At 24.5% G+C, this 20,116-nt stretch overlaps 3 protein-coding genes across 7 annotated transcripts in view; 2 read left to right on the plus strand and 1 right to left on the minus strand.

Moving 5' to 3' along the window:
• LOC117180140 (pleiotropic regulator 1) overlaps nucleotides 1-2,651 on the plus strand; it is an 18,616-nt gene extending 15,965 nt beyond the window's left edge. The window contains exons 7-10 of the mRNA XM_033372482.1: nucleotides 42-160; nucleotides 266-445; nucleotides 2,243-2,396; nucleotides 2,485-2,651. Of these exons, the coding sequence (XP_033228373.1) occupies nucleotides 42-160; nucleotides 266-445; nucleotides 2,243-2,396; nucleotides 2,485-2,544 (513 nt within the window). The 3' untranslated portion in view covers nucleotides 2,545-2,651. The remainder of the gene's footprint in view (nucleotides 1-41; nucleotides 161-265; nucleotides 446-2,242; nucleotides 2,397-2,484) is intronic.
• On the minus strand, nucleotides 2,650-12,271 carry LOC117180141 (tubulin-folding cofactor B). Its single transcript, XM_033372483.1, has 7 exons — nucleotides 12,060-12,271; nucleotides 11,793-11,957; nucleotides 11,567-11,710; nucleotides 7,543-7,630; nucleotides 7,258-7,449; nucleotides 2,969-3,041; nucleotides 2,650-2,882 (listed from the first exon to the last, which is right to left on the minus strand). The coding sequence occupies exons 2-7, from the start codon at nucleotides 11,910-11,912 to the stop codon at nucleotides 2,765-2,767; spliced, it is 735 nt and encodes a 244-aa protein (XP_033228374.1). The 5' UTR covers nucleotides 11,913-11,957; nucleotides 12,060-12,271; the 3' UTR covers nucleotides 2,650-2,764.
• Nucleotides 12,272-12,628: 357 nt separating this feature from the next.
• Nucleotides 12,629-20,002, plus strand: LOC117179855. Of its 5 annotated transcripts, none has more exons than XM_033372009.1 (6): nucleotides 12,635-12,746; nucleotides 13,148-13,186; nucleotides 15,029-15,138; nucleotides 15,222-15,343; nucleotides 15,908-16,364; nucleotides 19,671-20,002. In XM_033372009.1, exons 3-6 carry the CDS (start codon nucleotides 15,036-15,038, stop codon nucleotides 19,823-19,825), a joined length of 837 nt encoding a protein of 278 aa, XP_033227900.1. In that variant the 5' UTR covers nucleotides 12,635-12,746; nucleotides 13,148-13,186; nucleotides 15,029-15,035; the 3' UTR covers nucleotides 19,826-20,002. The 5 variants fall into 5 exon arrangements, with proteins under 5 accessions (XP_033227897.1, XP_033227900.1, XP_033227901.1 ...); XM_033372010.1 differs by lacking the exon at nucleotides 12,635-12,746 and adding an exon at nucleotides 12,770-12,841; XM_033372007.1 differs by lacking the exon at nucleotides 12,635-12,746 and adding an exon at nucleotides 12,785-13,002.
• Nucleotides 20,003-20,116: the final 114 nt, after the last annotated feature.

Here is a 20,116-nt window from a genome sequence, read left to right on the forward strand (position 1 = left end):
AAAACGGCCACCCTGGTCTGTTAAATTATTATTCATTACAGATCATTACCGGAAGTCATGATCAGACAATAAGGTTGTGGGATTTGGCTGCAGGAAAATCTCGAGCGACACTCACTAATCACAAAAAAAGTGTCAGAGCTGTTGCTCACCATCCGGCTTTGTAAGTATAATTTTTGACATAATTATACAAAAATCCACATTGAAGTTCTATCATTTTATTAATTAATTTGAACATTACCCATTTATTTTTCATGTTTTATTATAGATACGCATTTGCCAGTGCCTCGCCTGATAATATTAAACAGTGGAAGTGTCCCGAAGGGAAATTCATTCAAAATTTGTCTGGACATAATGCAATTGTTAATTGTCTCGCAATTAATAATGAAGGCGTTCTTGTTTCTGGTGCTGACAACGGCACAATTCACTTTTGGGATTGGAGAACTGGGTAAGTCCCTAAATTATTTCAGGGATCACAGTCAGTCCCATTTTTTACCTAATACCCTTAAATTTTAAAAAATTCCATAAAACACCTAAAATAGGTAATTTTAACCCAATTTTCCCCTTTGCCCCTCCCCCTTTTTTTTACAAAGTTTCGATTAATTTTTTTTATAAATTATAAACAGAAATTCAAGACATTAGAAAACAAGACGATTTGAAAGAGATTCTTTTTGTTGATACCAATTTCAAATATTTGCTGAACAATTTATAAGCTAATTCTAGAAACGGAACCCGAAAAATAACATAATGGATGAGTTTTTAACGAAATCTTTGAAATTTCTACAATAAGAGATGAATTTTTTTAACCAAAAATACGAATTTTCAAGCTAAAGACAAATTTTTTTTTTAAGTTGAAATTCCCACCCGAAAATATGAATTTTTCAAAAAACGGATAGATTTTCAACCAAACAGATGAATTTGCAACTAAAATTATGAATATATAACTAAAACAATTATTTTTTAACTAATTAGTTGAATTTTCAATCAAAAAAAGATTTCAATTTTAAATGAAAAGCAGTTAATTTCATCAATAAAATGAAATTTCAACGAAGCAGTTGACTTTTCAACAAAAAATAGGCATTTTCCGGAGAAAAGTAGAATTTTCTACTAAAATAATTGAATTTTCAACCCAAAAAGATGAATTTTCAACAAAATAGGTAAATTTGCAACCAAATAGATGATTTTTGAAATAAAATGTTGAATCTTTAATAAATAATCTGCCAGAGATATGAATTTTAAATTAAAATGATGAATTGGCTGACGCTAATACATGTTGACCAGGTATTAATTAGAAGTCTACATCTTCGAATAAAATGATGGATCTCCAGTAAAAAAATAATAATGTCCAACAAAGTGGTTTAACTTTTAACCAAGTATTTGTATTTAAAAAAAATTAATTTGCAACAAAAATTGTAATAATTAATATTTCAACAAAAGAAAGATTTAACATTTTTAAAAAAAGTTGAGTTTATCAAAAAAAGACGACTTTTTACAAAATAGTTGAATTGTCAACTGAAACTTATTAATTTTAGGTAATTAATTATCAACCAAATAGTTTCATTTTTAACAAAAAAGAAAGATTTCATTTGTACCAAAAGAGATGAGTTTTCGACAAAATAGTTAAATTATTAACTAGGAAAGATATTTGAGTCATGCAAGAAACCATTTTTAACCAAATTGTTGAATTTTCTTTTTGATTTCAACAGTTTTAAAACAAAAAATGGTTTGCATTGGAAAACTGCGTATTCAAAAAAATTCTTGTATACTAATTTGGTAAATTTCTGTTTTTTTTTACATTATGATAGTTTTCAGTCGACATTTTTAATCACCTACTTATAAAAATACATTAGAAACAAATTAGAAGTCTAAAGAAACAAATACCAAAAAAGTATGTTCTTCAAAATAATTATTTTTGTGTTTTTCAAATTATTTCTTTCTACCTTACTTAGAAATATACATTGGACAACTCAGGGTTCTGCACTGAAAGGAATACACTAAAAAAAAGGATGAAAATATGAAATCAAAATGATAAAAGTGCATTAAAAAACATTAATATATGATCATTTTTAAAATTGTTTCTGATGCCTATGTGATATAAAATGTTTTGAATAATAAATTAAATACCTTTTTCTAAATCTAAAATTGAATTACTGAACCGCTGCGATCTCTTTTATTTAAAAAGTTAAAATCTTGTCTATCTATTTTATTTAAATTAAATAATCTAATATGTACAATTAATGTTTAGATACAATTTCCAACGTCTGCAATCTCCTGTGCAACCCGGATCCATGGATAGTGAAGCTGGAATCTTTAGTCTTACTTTTGACAGATCAGGTACAAGATTAATCACGACAGAAGCTGATAAAACAATCAAAATGTACAAAGAAGACCCTACAGCTGTAAGTCAATTTTTCAGACATAATATTAATTTTTTTATCATGATTATCAATTTATTATTCTATTTTATTTTATTTATTATTTTTTTAGTCTGAAGAGAGTCATCCAATCAACTGGCGACCGGAAATAATCAAGCGAAGGAAGTACTAAGGATATCAGATAGATCTCTTAATTCATTATTGGATTATTTTAATTAATTCTGATTAAGATTGACGATTTGTAAAAAAAAGGCTATATAAAATTAAAATAATATTGTATAAGGAACTGGAATTTTTATTAAAGAACTGAAAGTTTTATATAATCTTAGAACCTAGGGCGTAAAAAATATAATTGATTTTTTAAATGTGAAGGGATCTTTTTCTGAGGGAAATTAAATCTCTTCGTCCAAATCATAATCTTCTTCAGGAAAGTCTCCCACTTTTACGTGTGTCGGTTTCACGAATCCTCCGTATTTTGGTGCACATTCGAAATATCTTTTACCGCTTACACTGGAAATGAATTGAAAGTTTTGTTTAAAACTTGATTTGTGTAAAATTGAGAATTTGAAAATAGTATTCGATTAATTTAAAGTTACCTTCCATCATTCTTTCCAAGTGGCTCGTCGTATTTCACTCCAATCCACCATCCTTCTTTAAAATCAGGTTTACCTAAAAATAAAAATTGTTTGGTCAATTATTTGTTTAATATCAGGGATCACAGTCGCTCTCTTTCCAGGGAGTTCACCCTACCTGGAAAAACTCAGAAATGTCAGGATTTTTTCCTAAATTGCAATGTAGGATTGAATTTCTAAAATTAACTTTATATTACTCCATTGAACTATTTTATTAACCAATTTTTTTTTAAACAGAAAATTTAACTATTCTATTATGTTGAATTTAGTTTTCTTTTTTACATTCTCATCAGTGTAAAATCTGGACCCCCCCTCCACAGTTTTTGTCAAATGTCCAAGTTTTGAGAACCCCTGAATCCGAAAAACAGGGATTTTACGAATGTGTCTGTCTGTGGATGGTTTTTTTGTTAGCACGGCAACTTTCGAAAGAATCGACTGTTTGGATTTTCATTTAGTAAATTCTTTTACTATCTTAAAATGAAGGTCGAGTTCGTTAGATAGCCATTTTGGATAAAAATTCAAAAAGTGAGCACATTTTGAATATTTTTGAGAACACTTTTCTTCAAAATTCAAAAATTGTCTCTACGGATGTTCATAGCATTCGAAAAGACAAACAATTTATCTTTATGACTTTTTTTGATAAAAGCAAAATTTACCAGAGTTATAGCATTTACAAAATTCCAAAAAACAGTAAAATGAACATTTTAAGCCAAATAACGCACGATATAAAAAAAGTCAAGAGAAGAAAAATGTTTCTTTTTTAATGCCCTACAAGATTATTCTAACTAACTTTTTGAATTTTCTTGAAAAATCGAAAACTCAAATTTTGACGGCATAAAAACATTATGGAAAATCAAAAATTACATTTTTTCATTCAACTATTTCACAGTATTTTCAAGTTTCTCAATTATTTTGCAAACAAAAAAACAAACAAAAAAATTTGGAAAAAAGCTAATAAGATTTCTAAGAGAGTTGTCCAGCCTGATTTTTGAATTAGGTTTCCAATTTTTTTATAACTAAACAAATAGAACGAAGAAATAACCTTTTTTCTATTTGAAGTTCCTGGTGCTCGTCAATAACAGGAAAATGGTTGAAATCGCTTAAGTTGCGTAAAATAGTATTATTTAAAGATAATCCCATATTAGACAATATACAATAAAAATTTGTTATCAACAAATTATTTGTTGAAAAATTTTTTCTTCTACTTTTCATAAATACACGTTTTTTCAAGTTATGTTGCAAGAAATTGAAATCGAAACAATATAATATAAAAAAATTCTCTTCCGACTATAATTGTTTATATTATAAACAAATTGAATGTACAAATGCAGTAATCAGGATTTTTTGACAAAAATATTTGTTTTTTTTTCTATGTCAATCTTTTTAAATTGGGAAATTTATGATAATTTTAGCAAAATTTATAATTTGTTGATTAATCTTATGATTTTTTAAACAAATTTAATAAAAAAATGCATTATTCGGGCGTTTGTCGACACAAAAATTCGGTTTTTTCAATACCAGTCTTTTCAGTTGGGACCTTCATGACAATTTTTAAAAACAAATTTAACAAACAAATGCATTATTCGGGGTTCATAAAATTTGTTTAAAGAAATAATAAAATTCATCAACTTATTATGAATGTTGCTGACATTCTCACCAAATTCCTATCTGAAAAGACTGGCATTGAAAAACCTGAATTTTTCAGCCGAAAAATGCCCGAATAAAGAATTTGTTTATTAAATTTGTTTCAAATATCATAAGATTAATGAACAAATTATGAATTTTGCTACAAATATCATCAAGTTCCGAATTTAAACAAATGTACGTCTAAAAAAAATGGATTTTCGTGTCGAAAAATTCCTGATTACTGCATTTGTTCATAAAATTTGTTTATAATATAAAGAATTATATTCTTAAAAGACATTTTTTTAAATATCATATAATTTCTATTCGAATTTCTTGTAATACAACCAGAAAAAACGTATGATTATGGAAAATCATAGAAAACATTTTTTCAACAAATAATTTCTTTATAAAAAAATTTGTTGCTTAATATATAATATTGGAACATCTTTAGCTAATATTAGTTTAAAAATCTTAACAGCTTTTTTCACATTTTTTTGTTCAAATCGCTCAATATTTATGGGATGTACGTTATTTTAAACCAAAAATGTCATTTTTTCCCACTGTGAGCGGGGAATGAAATAAATTTCTTAGTTTCATAGAACATTAATTTTTTAACTAAAACTAAGTTCAATTTTGAGTTGTCATTTATCTTTTTTTGACTGAAAATTCATGTATTTTGTAAAAAAAAAATCGTCTTTGTTGAGAAAAATGAATGTTCATGTTTGTAGAAATTCATTTTTTTTGTTTACATTTCGACTATTCCAGTTGAAGATTCATAATTTTAGTTGAAATTTCATCTCTTTGGTTAAACATTATCTTTTTAACTGAAAATGTAAATATTCCCTTAAGTATGCCAGTCATAATTTTAATTTAAAATTAACTTTTGTCAAAAATTCATCTTTTTTGTTTAAAATCTATTATTACAGTCGAAATTTCGACATTTTAGTAGAAAAAATCATCACTTTGTTTGAATTTTTTTTAAAATTCATTTTTTGAACTGAAATTTCAACTATTCAATTTTTTGTAAAAAACTGATATTTTTTATTTGAAAATTCAACTATATGGTTTAAAATTGACACTTTCTAATTTAAAATTTAACCTCGACTTTTTCAAAACCGTCTTTCTTTGTACATAATTAATCGTTTTAATTGAAAGTTCAACTATTTGGTTAAAAATGGATCTGTTGTGTTAAAAATGCAATATTTTTACTTGAATTTGTACTATATTTAGGAAAATTTATATCTTTTTATCAAGTTACAAAAGGAACAATTTATGCTGGTGGTCCAAATTTGGTCGTTGAATTTTTCGTTTTATTTTCAGGAATCCTGAACATTAACTTGATTACTGGACGTTAAATAGAATGTTCATCTAATTTAAATTTCTTAAATTTTAATTAATTGGCTTGAACGATTTCGCATTGTATGAGTGTTTTTGGTCGAAAAGTTAAATTTTGTATTCAAAAATCATTATATTTAACGAAGATGCATAATCTTCTTAACAATTATAGGTTAAATTGTTGTTTTACATCGAAAAAACGGTATTTCTAAACAAAAATCATCATAATTTGAACAGGATTAAAAATCGTTGAACAAATTTGAGTTATGTTAGTGTTTTTCGTGGGAAACTTATATTTTTTATTTACAAAAATATATTTATTAAATATATTTATTATAATTATATTTCAAACATTTCAGAGAAGATTAAAAACTTTTTTTTAACTATTTCAAGTTATGTTTTACATCGGAAATCGATATTTTTATTTAAAAAATCATTAGAGGAAGTTTGATCATTTTTGAACAATTGTAGGTTGAGCTACATAAAAATAAAAAATAATAGGTTTGAAAGAAGATTTACCATCTTAAACAGTTTTTTATTAAGTAATATAGAGTCGTTAAATTCACCATTTTTGTTTTGGTTCTGATGGTTTTTTATGCCGGTAATCGGTATTTTTAACAAAAAATCATTTGATCTGAAAGAAGACAACATTTTTTTAACAGTTTTACTTTATTCTCTTGTTTTTCGCGGGAATTTGATATAGATTTCAAAGAAGCTTTAGCATTTTTGACCAATTTTAATTTATTTTAACATTTTTTTATCAGAAATCAGTTATTTTAAACCAAACAAAAAGTTTTTTATTACATATGTTAGTGTTTCTGGTCTAAAATATCTACTGTAAATAAAAAAAATATTTAATTTAAAAGAATATTTACAATAATAAAAATTGTTATTTTTTAAATAAAAATACAACGGTTTGGTTATTTACACAAAAATATTAGATATAATTCTGAAGAGATATCAATTTTCATTTATTATCATAAAAATTGTCCTTGCTTTTCTTGACGATTACTTCAGATAATAAATACTATGAAATACAACAATTTTATGTTAATATTAATCTTTTATTTTAATTTAAATATTGCGGTAGATAAAAAAATAATAATCGCGCACGTTTTTGTTTCCTGGTTTAACCAAATTTGTTGTCTCTTATAAAACTATTGCATTTATTATTTTTTATTTATTACGCTCGCATTTTTATTAGAAAATAAATTTTCCGTTCTTTAAAAAAATTCCCTTTTCGCATAGAAAAATAATAGTAATAATAAAAAATCGAAAACAGGAATACTTACCAACGTACATAATCGTTGCCCTTCTCTTCGGTTGATTCGGAACATAGACTTCACAGCGATCTCCAATTTTGCATAATCTTGCAGAAGCTTCTTCAGCTTCCTGCTCTTTTTTCTTTTCCTCCTCCCTGCGTTTCATTTCCTCATCATTATATTTTCCCAGTCTGTTCTTCTCCAGGAATGCTTTGACTGTGTCTAAAATTTGAATGAAATTTGTTTCAGATAACGTTATTACGTTATTTATTAGTTATAGGAATCTTTATTTTCAGAAATTGTTAATCTTAGTACCTGATCTTTTTGCATATTCTTCTTCTGATATTTCAAATTTTTCCACGTTCGATAAATCCTCTTCTTGACGAGCAAAATTATCCACAACCTATTGAAAAATGTACCAAAAATAACATTTAGATGTTGTGCAACAAGCATAAAAAACTAGACATAATTGGTCCAATTCTTTGGGGGAAATTTCTTCTAGTTTCACGAACTACAAAATAAATGATTGTAAGTAAAATCTGGGTGGCGATTCATGAGACGATTTCAAATTCGAGGTCATTTCCAGATTTTTCAAAGTTTTACCAGGACCAGCTTGTTGAATTTTCCAAAACAGGCTTTTGACTCACTACAGAGATAGAAAATAGGGTGAATAGTGCCATAAATTTAAAAAAATAGCACAACATTTTTCAAGTATAAAACTTATGCGTAGCCCGAAACCCAAAAGTCTGAAGTGGAAAATTAACTTTATTTTTAAGCAAAATTTCCACTTGTTGAGCCTAATATTTTTAAAGTATTAAAAATAAACTTAAAGGTTTATTTAAAACGTTATTCAACAATTTGATTAATCTTTTTTTTTATCACGACTAACCATTTTTTTAAATAAAAATTCAACTTTGTTTTTCATTCATCTTTTTGGTGTAAAATATATTTCTTAATGTAGAAATATAATCTTTTTGGGTTAAAATAGCAACTGTCTGGTTAAAAATTAATCTGGTTCGGTTGAAAATGAACTTTTTTGTTAACAATTGACCTGTTTTGTAGAAAATGTGTATTTTACGATAGAAAATTCAACAATTTAGTAGAAAAATTATATATTTGTTTAAAAATGTATGTATTTTGTTGAAAATACGGCTTTGTTAATTAAATTCAACAGACTTTTAACTTTTATTAAATTTATTGTTGTTGAATTATCATTGATACATTCTTCGTTGAAAAATTGCCTTTTAAGGTTGAAAATTCAACTCCCTGGTACAAACTTCAACAACATTTTTTAAATTAAAAATTCATTTTTTTAACGGAAAATGTAATTATTTTGTTGAAAATTTAACTGATTGGTTAAAAATTTATCTTTTTGTAGGAAATTTCACAATTTAGTAAAAAATTTATCTGATTGGTTGAAAATTTATTTATTTTGATGAAAATTCGCCTTTTTTTGTAGAAAAGCAATTTTTGTTTGAATATTCAACTCCTTGGTTAAAAGTTAAACTACTTTCTTAAGAGTTAATTATTTTGGTTGAAGATTCATAATTTTAGTTGAAAATTCTTTCTTTATTGTGCTAAAAATGTAATTTTTCAACTAAAACTTCAACAATTTGGTAGAAAATTTAGATATTTGTTTAAAAATTTATGTATTTTGTTGAAAATTCGGCCTTGCTAGTTAAATTCAACAGATTTTTAACTTAAATTAAATTTATTGTTGTTGAAATATCATTAATACATTCTTCGTTGAAAAATCATCTTTTATGGTTGAAAATTCAACTCCCTGGTAGAAACTTCAACTATTTTTTTTAAAGTTAATTTTTGTTGGTTAAGGATTCATAATTTAAATTAAAAATTCATTCTGCATAATTTTAGTTGAAATTCTTTCTGTGCTGTGCTGTGCTAAAAATGTAATTTTTCAACTGAAACTTCAACAATTTGGTAGAAAATTTAGATATTTGTTTAAAAATGTATGTATTTTGTTGACAATTCGGATCTTGTAATTAAATTCAACAGATTTTAAAGTTAAATTAAATTTATTGTTGTTGAAATATCATTAATACATTCTTCGTTGAAAACTCATTTTTAAGGTTGAAAATCCAACTCCATGGTAGAAACTTCAACTAATTTTTTGAAAGTTACTTTTTTTGGTTGACGATTCATAATTTAAATTAAAAATTCATTTTTTACGGAAAATGTAACTATTTAGTTGAAATTTCAACTGATTGGTTAAAAATTTATGTTTTTGTGGAAAATTCCACAATTTAGTAAAAAAATTATTTGATTGGTTGAAAATTTATATATTTTGTTGAAAATTCGGCTTTTTTTGTTTAAAAGAGCAACTGTTTTGTTACAAATTAATATGCTTTAGTTGATTATTCAAATATTGTATGGAAAGATCCGTTTTTTTTTGTTTAATCCAACTGTGTTTTTATTTTTAATTCATCTTTTAGGTTGAATATTCAACTCCTTGGTTGAAAGTTAAACTAGTTTCTTAAAATTTAATTTTTTTGGTTGAAAATTTATAATTTTATTTGAAAACTCGTTCTTTTTTGTGTTCAAAATGTAATTTTTCAACTGAAAATCCAACTGTTTTGTTCAAATTTCAATTGATTGGTTAAAAATTAATTTTTTATAGAAAATTGATATTATCAGGTTACAAATACAACTGTTTTGTAGATAAATCATCTTTTTGGAGCAAAAATTTCTCTTGAAAATGTATGTATTTTTTGACAGAACATTAATCTTGGTAGAAAATTCACCTTTTTTGTAAAAATTTTATTCAAATTCTTCAAAAATTAGTTTGTTGAAAATTCAACTATCTGGTTGAAAGGTGAACTATTTTGTTAAAGATTCATTTTTTTTTAGTTTTTTTTTTTTTTGAAAATTCATATTTTTTAGGTAAAAAATTATTTTTTTTCATCTATGAATTTAGCTATTCCATTTTTGCTTAAATATTAATAATTCATAAAATGAATAATTAACTTTTTGGTAGAAACTTAAAAACTGAGCTGCAAATCATGCTAAGCAATTTTAAGCTAGAAATATTAAAAATTAAACACTACATTTTTATTATAAAGTGAACACTTCCTGAATTAAAAGATAAATTATTATCATTTCAAAAAAATCTACATATTTTGCATTTATTTAAATTTTAAATTATTTTTGATATTTTTTCAGAACTTCTAAACACTTTTTAAAATGATTCGAGTTCTTCTTAGAATATTTTTAATCTTACAAAATAAAAAATATTTCCTTAAAATCTTCCAGATTCATTTCTGACATATTTGAAAATCTTTTTAAATCTTTACAATTATTTTCTTAAAATTAATTTTCCCGGGAATCTTAAGAACATGTTTTTAATTCTCTTAAAGACTTTCATAATTCATAAAAAGCTTTTCAATTTTTGGTTCGAAACCTTCAAAAATCTATATTTTGTTTTAAATTATGTCGTGAAACTTAGACACGTCGTTTAACTTATTTAAAATCATTTCAAATTTTTAATTAATTTTGAAACTTTTCCGATCTCATAAATGTCTCTTCAATTTACTCGAATTTTTGTAGGATTTATAGGTGTTCAATATTTATTATGAATCAAAATTCAACAATTTTACATGTAAATAAAATTTTTTCAAATTGAACAATTAAATTTGTAACATTAAAAGTTTAGATTTTTGTTCAGTTTTGAATATTTGATTTACAATTACTGATTTCATATGACAAAATAAAATATTTCTAAATATCAAGCAATTGTTATTTTTCTTAATTAAAAAATTTGAAAATTTCGACTAAACAGTATTTTTAATTTAATAAAAGCCTTTAATTATGAATATATTATTTTAATATTATTTTAAAACTGAAAATAGTTTATAAAGTTTAAATCTAGCGTTTACATTTGTTCAACTACTAAGACTTTCCAATTGAAAGATTTCAATTTTTAACTTGTTAATCCTTAATTAACAATTCAATTTTGAAAATGATTATATACTTTATATTTGTTTGACCAAATAAAAAGGTTTTATAACCAAAATTGTAAAATTGAAACTTGGACACTTTAAATCCAAAATTTGGAAGTGAAAGCAAATTTATCATTGAAAAATATAAAAATTCTACTGATTATTTTATAAACGGTTGAAATAAAAGCTAGACAAACTTTTTTTCTGAAAACTTGTAAAATTTTCGGGTAATAAATAAATTCACTGTGATTGTCCGGTATTATAATATCCCCGGCCATTTCCCGATCCAGTGGCCTTCATATATTTTTACCCCCAAAATTGATAACGTAGTTTATTGACTGCCCCTAATTAATAAATTATAAAATCGAATTAAGAAAACTCACGTGAATTCGCATGCCATCTTCGATAGGATATGACCCTAAAAGGCGACTTCCTTCATTCAATTTGCATACGAGTTTATCATTTTTGTCGTAAACTTCGACACTCATTGTTGATGGACTTCCGCCAGTCAACAACTCGAGTTTGCCCTAGTATTAAACAAAAAATCCAAAAATTTTAATAAAAACCATATTCAAAAACGTAAATCAACGCATTTACGTTAAAAATTACCTTAAAGTCATCGATCGTAATACCCTTTTGAAATCTACGTTCAACACATGTCATTTGATTTCCTGAATTTGTGATCGAAACGCTCACAAAGTCGGAAGTAATCACACTGTAATTACTCATTTTTGAGATATTTTTATTATTTCAGAAGCGAAAGTAACTAAGAACCTGAAAGCACAACATTAATTGGAATTGGAAATTAATTAATAATTTTGAGGTTAGGATTTATCATCTTTCGAAATAATTAGGAAAGAATACTATTTTTGTGACCTGTAGGTTGCCGCGTTAGATGAGAAAATGAAAATCAAATATTTGGTAGAATTAGAAAAACCTTGCGATCGGAAACTCGGAAAATTATAGAAAAAACGTGTGACGATGTATGTTGACAACTCGATGAACTGTCAGTGTCAGAAAAGTAAAAAACCCTTCAAATTATTGAAAAGAAAAAATGCTCTGATTTCCTGAGTAAAGCTTCTTTGCTTTGTGAAAAAAATTCTTTTGAGTTTTAACCTTTTTTTTCATCTCTATTTATTTAGTAATTATATAAATATGAAAATTAAAAAATTTTCTAATTTCTTTCATAAGTTTTTTATGGCGTGCAGGTGGTACGCGTGCGAGAAACCGAAATGTCCGAATTTAAATTTAAATATTACTTAAATTTTTCACATCGTTTTCTTACTTCATTGAATTTATATATTTGAAATATAAAAAAATATAAGCTAAACTTTTTCAAGTTTTGCATGATTAAAAATGAAATTTTATTTGCCAAATGTAAATTTCCCGCGTAAAAAACATGGCGCTCATATGTCAAAAATCAGCTGATCGGTTTGAAAAAATACGAAAACCGTTGGGAGTGCATTGAAGTTTGTTGTTATAATGGTGAAAAGTGTGATAAAAATAGAATAAGTGCTTGGAAAACAGTGAAAATAGAAGAAAATACAGGAATTTATAAAAAAGGTACGAAAAGAGAGGCTCCATTTTTTTTATTTTTAAGTGTTCAATTAAAATTATCAGTCATTGTTTATCTCAAACTTCTTTTAGGCGTTTGTCAAGTAAAGTTACAGTTTTTCACTAAAAATTCTGCCCAAAATTATGCAATAATAATTTAAATTTAAGGCAGACATGATAATTTACTCCTGAAGAGAGGTTAACTACTAATGTTTTCATAATTTTTACCACGTTCTCGATGTTTTTAAAGTCTCTTTATTTTTAGGTTAAGTATAATTCCCTCTTATTTTATATTTTAATTTTATTATTTATATCTAATTTTTATCGCATACATATTTCAATTTGCTTTACTTTACGCTATATTTATTCTTATTTATTTACATATTCATAAATTAAATTTATAAACGCAGGTTTGCAACAGGTGAGGGAATTCTGAAAAATCAGGGAAAGTAAGGAACTATTATGTTGAATATTATTTTTGCTTTGAAAATTATTTTTTTTAACTGAAAATTTAACCATTCCATCTTTTATTTAAAATATATACCTTTTTATTTGAAATTTCCAGTATTTGGATAAGCTATTTGATTGAAAATTCATTTGGTTTGTTGAAAATTAATCTTGTTTTTAAAAATCAATTTTTTACATTGAAAATATAACTTCCATTTTTTCTTAAAAATTGATATTTTTTAGTTGAAGATTCATGTATTTTGTTGAAAATTCATCTTTTTTATTAGAAAATTTTGTTGTCATTTTTGTGATTTTAGTTAAAAGCTTATATATTTGATTGATCATTCGGGGTTTTGGTTAGAAATTAAATTTTTAACTGAAAATATAACTATTTGGTTGAAACTTCATTTATTTTCTTGAAAATGTATATTATTTCGTTGAAAAATAATTTTTTGAACTGAAAATTTAACGAAGTATTCTATTTCAAGTTAAAAATTCTGTTATTTGGTTAAAATTGATCTTTTTCAGTTCAAAATTCATTTTTTAAAAATAATTTTGTTTATTGCTAAGAATATAACTTCCATTTTTCTTTTTTGTAAATAATTAATCTTCTTGGTTTAAAATTAATTTTTTTGTTTGAAAATTGAGGTATTTTGTTTGGTTAAAAGTGTCTCTTTTTTAGTTGAAAATTCATATTAAAAACTTATATTTTTTGTTTGAAGATTCACCATTTTCGTTAAAAATTCATTTATTTAATTGAAAAATTAACTGTTTTGTTAAAAACTAATTTTTTGAACTGAAAACGTAAGTCTTCTATTTAAAGTTTCAAATTAAGATATTCTATTGAAACGTATTCTCTTTTGTTGAAATTTCGCCTTTTTTAGTTGAAAATTCAAGTAGTTTGTTGATTTCTTTTTCTTAAAAAACATTTTTTTGGTTGATAATTTATCTTTTTCGGTTTAATATTAATGTATTATATCGAAAAGTCGACCTTTTGTAGAAAATTAATCTTCTTGGTTGGAAATGCATGCACTTTACTGAAAAATTATCTTTTTTGTAGGAAATTATTCTTCAAGTTTATAGATTGAACTATTTCTTTGTAAATTCATTTTTTTATTGAAGCTACTTTCTCTTTACTAAAAATTGAACTTTTCAATTTCTTGTGAATATATATTTTTTTTCTTAAAAATTTCACTTTTTTAAACCAGTCTTTTTTGGAAGAAATATAATCTTCTTAGTTTAAAATTAATCTGTTTGTTTGAATATTGAACTATTTTGTTAAAAATGCAAGTATTTTGTTGAAAATTCAATTTTTTTGTAAAAGATTCATATTTTTATTTAAAAATTCATTTGTTGAGTTAAAAATTTAACTACCTCGTTGAAAATTAGTTTTTTTCTGATTGAAAAAATTTGTTTTAACTGAAAATGTAACTATTCCATTTATTCTATAAAAATTGTCCTTTCATTTTGAAAAGTCATTTATGTACTTATTCCACATTTTTGGATTGAAAATTGAACTTTTTTGTATAGAAAAATAACTTTTTGTCCTTAAAATTGAACAATTTGATTAGAAATTGACTTTTTTATAACAAGAATCATATTTTCGTGTTGAAGGCTCGACTGTTTTATACAAAATTCATCTTTATCATTTGAGAATTCAACATTTTCGATGAAATCTTTTTTCTCAGATTGAAATATATATTTGTAAAGGTCAGAGAAAAAAAACTTTCGAAATTATAATTTTGTAGCAATCCTGTAAATGGATTAAATTGATTATTTACAGTGGCAAGTTAGAGTTATTTATATTTTTAATTAATAATTTTCTGAATTTTAAATATTTTTAGAGAAACAATGGCGACTGAGGTAATGGACGAAATTATTGTGCAAAAGTCTGAAAAATTGGAGCAAATTCAATTAGCGACTTTACTACTTAAAAATCAACATTCCTTCACATGTAAGAATTTATTAATTTCCATACCGCTCCTTTCTAAAGTTTACTTTAAAAAAATTTCCAAAATCATCCCTTGAATTTTTCAGACAAAGATAACATTCAAGAAAATCTTATTCGCGCAAAAACAGATGTTTCGCTCATGGCAGAAGGAATAAGATCTTTACGAAAAAATTTGGAAGAGTTGAAAGCTGAAAATGAACGCTGCAAAGTAAAAGAAAATAACAAAATAATATATATTAATTTGATTTAAATTGATGTCAGTTATAAGTTATTTATATCAGTTTTAAAGATAGTCGCTTATTAACTTAGTTGTCGTTAATAATGTTTTATGAAAAAAGACATTATTTTGTTTTCAATTTTGAAAATAAGTAAATAATCTTCGAATATAGTTATTTGGTTAAAAAATTTAGCTTTTAAAAAAATTTGATTGAATGATTTCAGCCATAGAAAATGTGTCTTTTAAAATTGAAATCAGTAGAGTTGTAGATAACGTTTTTTCCGAAAAAATAAGACACCGTCGAATAAAATGTAGCCATTTTTCAATAATTAATAAGAAGCGATCGTAAGAAAAAATTCAATTGCACAAATTATTGATATAATAAATGTGTCTTGTAAGTTTTTAATTTCTTTCATTGAAAATGTTTTCTTTTCGAAATTAACATCATCAGTATTATTATTTTGACTCTTAAAATCGTAGAAAAACTGTATTCAGAGATCTGATTTTCGGCACGACAACTACCTTAAAACTAATAAAGTTCTTCTTCAAAACTAGGAAATGGCATCATTGTTGGAAAAGCTCAATAGTAAAATCGACCACATGGGAAAAAATATCCCACCCGGGATAAAAGATTATTTCAATGTCCAAGAAAAATCTGGACCTAAAAATGGAAATTTAAATCATGAGAACGAAGAGAACGTTTCTCCCGCAAATTTTACCCCAAGTGTACATTCGTCGATGAGAGACTGCAAGAAATCTTTATTCAACGAGCCTGCTGAAGTTTGTCCTCTTTTGGCTCCTCTCACAGAACAAGAATTCGCTAAAATCCCCAAATACATTATTGGGAGGCAAACTTTAGATGCTGTTAATAGTTTAGCGTCCTCTATTAATCAAATTTTGAAAGCAAAGTACACTCTCCTCTCTTTGGGAAAAGATGGCGCGCGAAAAAAAGGAGATTTGGATCTCTATCTCGAATATAAAAAACAACAAACTTCTGTCAAGGAAGGCGAAGGTAGGTTTTGTTGTAATTACTTTATTTTGGCAAGTCGCTTAAATACGAACTGAATTAATAGAACCCAATAAAAAATCAAATTTTTTGTAGTTGAAAGTAATTCCTTCTAATTGAAAAGTTTACTATTGCATTTTTTATACATAAATCACCCCTTTGGGTAAAAATTCAACTATTTTGGTAGAAAAATGAACTATTGGTTTCAAAATTCATCAATTATGTTTAAAATTAATTTTTTTTTTCTGAAAAAAATAATATTTTTTTTATTGAAAATTCAACTGTTTTGTAGAAAATTCGTCTGTTTTGTTGAAAGTTACACTATTTAATTAAAAATTCATCTATTTTCTTGAAAATTTACTTTTTTGTTTAATATAGATATTAAAGGGTCAAAAATTCAAATGGTTTCACAGAAAATTCTTTTTTTTTTTTGCTTTGCGAATTGATCTCCTTCAGCATAAATTTAATCCTTTTCGATTAAAAATGTAACTATTTGGTTGTAAATTAATCTTTTTTTTTTGTAATATCAACTATTACATTTTTTTAGGAATTCATGTTTTTTTTTTTGTTGAAAGTTTTTCTACTTAGTTAAAAATTGCTGTTTTTTAGTTGAAAAATCATCTGTTTGGTTAAAAATTCATGTATTTTGTTGAAAAATCGTCTTTTCGTAGAAAATTAATTTTCTTGATAGAAAATTTTTTTTTTTATTGAACATACAACTGTTGTTTTGATTGAAAATTCAACTATTTGGTTGAAAATTCGTCTGTTTGGTTGAAAGTTAAACTATGTCATTCAAAATCCATCTATTTTCTTGAAAATAAACTTTTTCTTCAATAGATATTTCCGTGGAAAAAATACAACTGGTTTCGAATTGATCTCTTTTAGAATAAATTTCATTTTTTTTCGGTTAAAAATGTAACTATTTGGTGGAAAATAAATTTTTTTTCCTTGTATCAACTATTAAATTTTTTTTTAGGAATTTATATTTTTTTAGTTGAAAGTTTTTCTACTGAGTTAAAAATTGATCTTTTTTAGTTGAAAAATCATGTACTTCGTTCAAAATTCATTTATTTTGTTGAAAAATCGTCTTTTTGTAGAAAATTAGTTCTTTATTTCACATGCAACTTTTTTGTTCAAAATTTACATTTTTAGGAGGAAAATTCAATTTTTAGGTAAAAAATTCATTTTTTTATTGAACATTTAAGGGTTTTGGTTAAAAATGTATCTATTTTCTGAAAATTGTGTTTTTTTTTGGGTGAGAAATTCAAAGACTTGGCTAAGAATTAAATCTTTTATCGAAAATTCATATTGTTTTGTAGAAAATTCGTGTTTTTTTTTCTGAATAAAATTGTTTGTTTTTTAAGATTCATAATTTTAGTTGAAAATTTAAATTTTTTCTGAAAAATTCAACTGTTTTGTAGATAATTCTTCTTTTTGTTTTAAAATTCAACTATTTGTTTCAAAAGTCCTCAATTTAACTTAATAATAAATAATGCAAAAATTATTTGAATACAAATAATTAAAATTTTTCAATTTAACTCTTTGGAATAAAATTAATCTTTTTTGGTAGAGGATTACATTATTTTATTAAACATAATTCGTTGTTTTTTGTTGAAATAAACTTTCTTATTTAAAATTATGTTATAAAAATAGTATAAACATATATTTTTTTAATATCAACTACTACATTTTTGTTTAGGAATTTATCTTCTTTGGTTGTAAGTTTTTCTACTTAGTTAAAAATTGATCTTTTTTAGTTGAAAAATCATCTATTTGGTTAAAAATTCATGTATTTTGTTGAAAAATCGTCTTTTCGTAGAAAATTAATTTTCTTGATAGAAAATTAGTTTTTTTATTGAACATACAGCTGTTTTGACTGAAAATTCAACTATTTGCTTGAAAGTTAAACTGTTTTGTTGAAAATTCGTCTAAATTCGTCTTTTTACTTTTTGACTTGGCTAAAAATGCAACTGATGAATGAAAATTAACTTTTTTGTTTAAAATTTACATTTTTAGTAGGAAAATTTAATTTTTCGGTACAAAATTCATTTTTTTATTGAATATTTAAGAGTTTTTTATTGAAAATTAATCTATATTATTAAAATTGTGTCTTTTTTGTGGAAAATTTGTGTTTTTTTTCAAGATTCATAATTTTAGTTGAAAATTTAACTTCATGCTCAAAAATTCGACTATTTTGTAGATAATTCTTCTTTTTGCTTTAAAATTAATCTATTTGATTCAAAAGTCTTCATTTGAACTTGAAAATAATAAACAATAAATAAATTATTTGAATAAAATATTATGTTTTTATATTTTAATACAAATAATGTTAAAAAATTTCAATTTTACTCTCTGGAATTAAATTAATCTTTTTTGGTAGAGGATACATTATTTTATTGAAAATAATTCGTTGTTTTTTATTGAACAAAACTTTTTTTTATTTAATATTATGTTATAAAAGTGTTATGAAAATATTTTTGTTGGTAATATCAACTATTTCATTTTTCGTTAAGTATTTTTCTTTTGTGATGAAACATCTACTGCTTATATAAAAATTAATATTTTTAGGGAGAAATCAACAGTTTGGTTTTAAGTGCAACTTTTGGTTCGAGGATGAACTTATTTTGTTAAAAATTTATATTTTAAGGTTGAAAATTAAATTTTTTTGATAAAAAATTAGTTTTTTGTTTTAAAAATTCTTCTCTTTTAGTAGAAGTTTTATCTTTTTTGGTTGAGATCAACTGTTTTTCATTAAAATTTCTTTCTTAATTTCGTTTCTAATATGAAGTATGGCATTTTTTTATTTATAATTTATTTTTTTTTTGATGAAAATTCTATTACTTTTTAAAAATTGAGCTTTTTAGTAGAAAAATAAACTATTTGGTTCGAAAATGCATATATTTTGTTAAAAATTCGTCTTTCCAGTAGAAAATTAATCTTCTTGCTTGATAAGTCGTATTTTTATTGAAAATTGAACAGTTTTTATCTTACTTTTTGACTTGGTTAAAAATACAGCTGTATTTTTATATTAAAACTTAACTATTTTATTTTTGGTTGAAAAGTGGCCTTTCTTCATTGAAAATTGAACAATTTGATTGAAATCACAATATATTTCGACTTGAAATCTTAGAAATTTAAAGTGATTCAAAATAAATTCAATGTGATACCTGCATTAATTTTATTGAAGAAATATATTTTCCTATTATTCTCCTAGTTTTGAGAAAAATCACCCTATTTCCCCTGTGTTAAGAGCTTTCTGGGTTGTGAAGTCTGTTTCAAAATAAATTTATATGAATTTTGTTTTTATTACAGGAAAAATATACTTTTTCACGGCCGAGGATTATCAGAAGCACACATCGAGTAAATTGGACAAAATAAAACTTAATATGTTAACAGCTTTGCGTTCTTGTAAAAGACTGAGAGAAATTAGGATTGGAAAATTATTATATTACATGGTTGTGCCGTAGAATTAATCATTTTGTATTTTTGATATTCTCTTTTTGAATTTGAACTTTTGTAAAATATAGTATTTAAGTTCTTGCTCAAGTGAATTGCAATTTTATATTTTTAATATCTCTTCTTTTTTATATGACATCATGCAAGATTTCTAGGAAAATAATAAATGAAAATGTTTTTGAATATAATGAAATCTCATTTAATTTATTCGGGAATCCCTGGCATTATTAACATTTTTTTAAATTAGTTTGATATTCCTTCTCTTAAAATGTTGTTGTGACGAGATTACAATATTTCCAAAA

The sequence above is a fragment of the Belonocnema kinseyi genome, chromosome 9, assembly GCF_010883055.1.
Source record: "Belonocnema kinseyi isolate 2016_QV_RU_SX_M_011 chromosome 9, B_treatae_v1, whole genome shotgun sequence".
Lineage (NCBI taxonomy): Eukaryota > Metazoa > Arthropoda > Insecta > Hymenoptera > Cynipidae > Belonocnema > Belonocnema kinseyi.

What these genes read in the sequence shown, in the direction of transcription:
- LOC117179855 (XM_033372006.1), top strand. Translation starts at nt 15,036, where the DNA reads ATGGCGACTGAGGTAATGGACGAAATTATTGTGCAAAAGTCTGAAAAA. An exon ending in AAATCAACATTCCTTCACAT is followed by an intron (nt 15,139 to 15,221) that starts GTAAGAATTTAT and finishes TGAATTTTTCAG; the next exon opens with ACAAAGATAACATTCAAGAA. An exon ending in TTCTGTCAAGGAAGGCGAAG is followed by an intron (nt 16,365 to 19,670) that starts GTAGGTTTTGTT and finishes TTTTTATTACAG; the next exon opens with GAAAAATATACTTTTTCACG.
- LOC117180141 (XM_033372483.1), bottom strand. Translation starts at nt 11,912, where the DNA reads ATGAGTAATTACAGTGTGATTACTTCCGACTTTGTGAGCGTTTCGATC. An exon ending in TTACGATCGATGACTTTAAG is followed by an intron (nt 11,711 to 11,792) that starts GTAATTTTTAAC and finishes GTTTAATACTAG; the next exon opens with GGCAAACTCGAGTTGTTGAC. An exon ending in AAGATGGCATGCGAATTCAC is followed by an intron (nt 7,631 to 11,566) that starts GTGAGTTTTCTT and finishes ATTTTTCAATAG; the next exon opens with GTTGTGGATAATTTTGCTCG.